We start from the raw sequence: 3,653 nt of genomic DNA, 5'->3' as shown, positions 1-3,653 counted from the left end.
AATAGAGGAATAGAAAAAAGTGGGGCTTTACGGGCCGGTGGGAGGAGAAGGCTCACATCAAAACCAACATATTAAAAAATAAACATTTTAGCTCTTCCCGCCCGGACCCCCCTTGGGGAAGGGTGTGTGCTGCTGTTGCTGCTGACTAGGCCTGAAGCCTGAGGCCTAGTCAGATACCTGGGATTCTGCTGAGGAGAGCCAGCGACCCACAAGGGAAAGATCATCCACAGACATCCAGTAACCTGTGTGGCTGGTTCTCGCCATTGCGATGTTTCGGTTCTACATGTACAAAGGAACACACAAGGGGCTCTACAAGAGTATCCAGAAGACTCTTAAGTTTTTCCAAACATTTGCTTTACTTGAGTTGGTCCACTGCGCACTTGGTATAGTGCGTACATCGGTGCTAGTAACAGGGGTCCAAGTCAGCTCAAGAATCTTCATGGTTTAGTTTATTACCAACAGCATTAAACAGATCCAGAATGAGGAGAGCGTTCTTCTCTTCCTGGTTGTGTGGACTGTGACGGAGATCACTCGATATTCCTACTACACTTTTAATCTTCTCAAGCACGTGCCATACTTTATTAAATGGGCCAGGTATAATTTATTTATTGTCTTGTATCCTGTTGGTGTAGTTGGTGAACTCTTAACAATTTATGCTGCTTTACCGTACGTGCGGAAGACTGCGATGTACTCTCTACGACTTCCAAACAAGTACAACGTTTCCTTCGATTACTACTACTTCCTTATCGGCGTCATGTGTTTTTATGTACCATTGTTTCCCCAGTTGTATTTCCACATGCTCCGTCAAAGAAGAAAAGTCCTGCATGGAGAAGTCTTTGTGGAGAAGGAGGAATAGCCCAACAACATTGTAAAGAAGTCTTTACGCTCTGAGGTTCTTTGATCTCCAAAGCCTACTCACCCCAAAGGCCTGTTGGTTTCAAATCCTGGATATCCTTGTCCCACATACAACAGACTTTTTTCCAACGAAAGCAAAACGACCTGGGATTTACGTCATTTTTGGATCATCCAGTACCCCACCATTTTTTATAGATTTCAACCTTCACCAAATTTGACTCATGTTTTCATTGAGTTTTTAAGGTGCTTTGTGATCTTTTTATAAAGAGAATGAAGACGAATTCTCAGTCAGTCATCAGTGATTTGTCTTATTAATTTTTGTACTGTATCTATAATACTGTATCAGCTACAACATCTCAGAACACCGAATAAAGGGAAATAAAGTAAAAAAAAAAAAAAAAAAAAAAAAAATAAACATTTTATTGATTTGTTCAGGTTAAAAAAACATGGGCTATCATGCACATGTAAATGTGAATACAATACATATAAGGGAAGTTAAAATCAATTTCATCAGAGTCATTAAATAGAAATACAACCCATAAAGGGAAAACCAAAGCCTGTATAGGATAGATGGTAGGTCTCAGGTGGAGGGCGGTCAATGTAGGTCCCCAGCAAGCTGACGCGTATCGCTCATGGCTTCCTCAGGACCAGAGAGACCATGACAGACCGGTATTTCCTTTTCAATGACTTAGAGGATAAGAAGTCTATGGCAAGACACTAAATCCAAGGCATATCTGGGGTTCAGAGATCGTGTAGTTACACTCAGGGTTCTCGTTTGCTCATATATATGTATATAGGGATATATATCCAATATCCTACACGTTATCGGGAGGTCGCTGCAACTTTTCGTGTTATACAGGGTAACAGTCCATTGAAGCCAGATGGCGAGGGAGTACGCAGCCTTATCCTAAATGTCCAGGAGATCCCATGGTAAATGTACTAATGGCAGCAACTAGATTCCACCCTCCTCCTCCCTTAGCGTGATTCTAAGGGGACAATTAATTTAAAGAATATATACCAGACAGGGATTCCGAGCGTAGTAACCTATATATAGTAAGGCTTCGGCTTCAGGCAGGTAGCGACACGCCGATAGGGTCTCCTATCTCAGGGGGACGGGGGTACTACAGTGTACCTGGCCGTTAGTAGACCTTCATGATGACTCCCATTAGTAAGCCTGCCTCTAATATATATCACTGTTACACTTTTAGTTGGGTCGGTGAATGTCAGTGTGAGAGCAATAATTCAAGCACAAGAGTTCATGTTTAAATCTAAGCTATTAACCTATAATAGCTTTTAAATCCTTGCCTATGGAGATTTTTGGTACTGTAGTTTGTCACAGGAGTGCAACATTTTTATATTTTACTAAACCATTGGGTATTATAATGTGTTTCTGTTCACTAAAATCAATTTAAGTGCATTTTTTCCTAAAAATTTGCAATTGATAAAGGACTGCACAAAAATAATGCAACATGAAAAACCTGTAACAACCACCATTTATTCTCCAAGATCTCCGCTTTCAGAAAATATTTAATGTTTGGGAGTTCTAAGTAAACAAAAAATGCTGATTTTAACGTATGTATGTGAAAAATAGCAAAATTGGTCCAGGCGGCAAGTGATTCATGTAAATTTAGTATAGTTATAGTTTTATGCCTTAAAAGTGAAAAGCTATTTGCTTTAGAAAATCGGAATACAAGAGAACATGCTAACAATCAGATTTTTCTCTCCTTCACAAAGTACTTAGATTAGAAATTCTGTCACGGGAGGATCAAAATGATGAAATGAACCTTGTTCTCATTTTTCACCCGCTCCTGCAGAAACACAGCATGGTTATGGTGACCATTAACATGTGGGACAGCAGCACAACCATTGTGTAGTGAATTGTATCACAGCCAGAGAAGAAATCCTTTTTGTTTGGGTTGTAAATGTGCCAGGTTTCAAGTGTTAGGAAATCTCAGGGGCAATTAACAATCTCAATAAATTATGGCAGCTTATTAACACAGGAGCAGTGCCTTGACGGCTGGTGTTTTCACCTAGCATTGCTACTTCTTTCACTTATTAAAACATGTACAAGCCTCCTCAATATAGTATTCTCCTTGCATTATATATTACATGAGGATTATTAAATTGCTGCCATGGCATTTATTCCTGTATTCTATTATCAGAAGACTTTAGATTTTGCAAATTTTGCTCTCAGTTAGTTGGTATAGAATTACTGAGAATCGATAGGGAATTCTCAACAATGTTCTAATAGGTTCCTCAAAAACAAACCAACTATAATTTATTAACTTGTAATTTTCCAGCAAAAAAAAACTGATTGTTACATGTAAACAAAAAGTGCCAGAAAAAGCCTGGTTCTTATTATACAAAGCTTTTGACAAATTCTATAGTTACTAAGATAATTCAACTTATATATTAACTTGTCAAAAATCTTGGTTAGTAGAAGACAAATCACATTGCTTCAAACCGTTTACTGCTCCTTTGTCCTTGGATGCATTGGGTGCCCGTCCAGAAGTGTGTCCCTACTTGGCAAACCAAGTGATAGAAAAAAGAAGTGCCGTACTTTGATGACATCACTGTGCTAAGGATCACTTTATTCTTGTCACACAGTCCACAATATGGCCGCCTGCTTGTCATACCACCCTGCCCATTCCACATGCCGTTTGCAAGTGCGATCCTTTATTTTTTATCACTTGTCAAAAATATCACCAAACTTCCAAAAAAACTGACCAGGTTCAACCCTTTGGCCTGTTTTATTCTGTGTATTTCCACTGCCTGAAAGGTTGTTCTGTTAGTCTTTA

General features: G+C 39.2%; 1 protein-coding gene across 1 annotated transcript; it reads left to right on the top strand.

The window, feature by feature from the left end:
- The first annotated feature begins 252 nt into the window (after nt 1–252).
- Nucleotides 253–1,023, top strand: LOC309557277 (very-long-chain (3R)-3-hydroxyacyl-CoA dehydratase 1-like). Its single transcript, XM_082259937.1, is given in 2 exon segments — nt 253–445; nt 449–1,023. Coding segments are annotated over 2 exon segments (585 nt in total). The 5' UTR covers nt 253–268; the 3' UTR covers nt 857–1,023.
- Nucleotides 1,024–3,653: the final 2,630 nt, after the last annotated feature.

The sequence above is a fragment of the Pelophylax lessonae genome, assembly GCF_965119305.1.
Source record: "Pelophylax lessonae genome assembly, chromosome: 5".
In the NCBI taxonomy this organism is placed as follows: Eukaryota; Metazoa; Chordata; class Amphibia; order Anura; family Ranidae; genus Pelophylax; species Pelophylax lessonae.
This window is presented reverse-complemented; position numbering and strand designations above follow the sequence as displayed.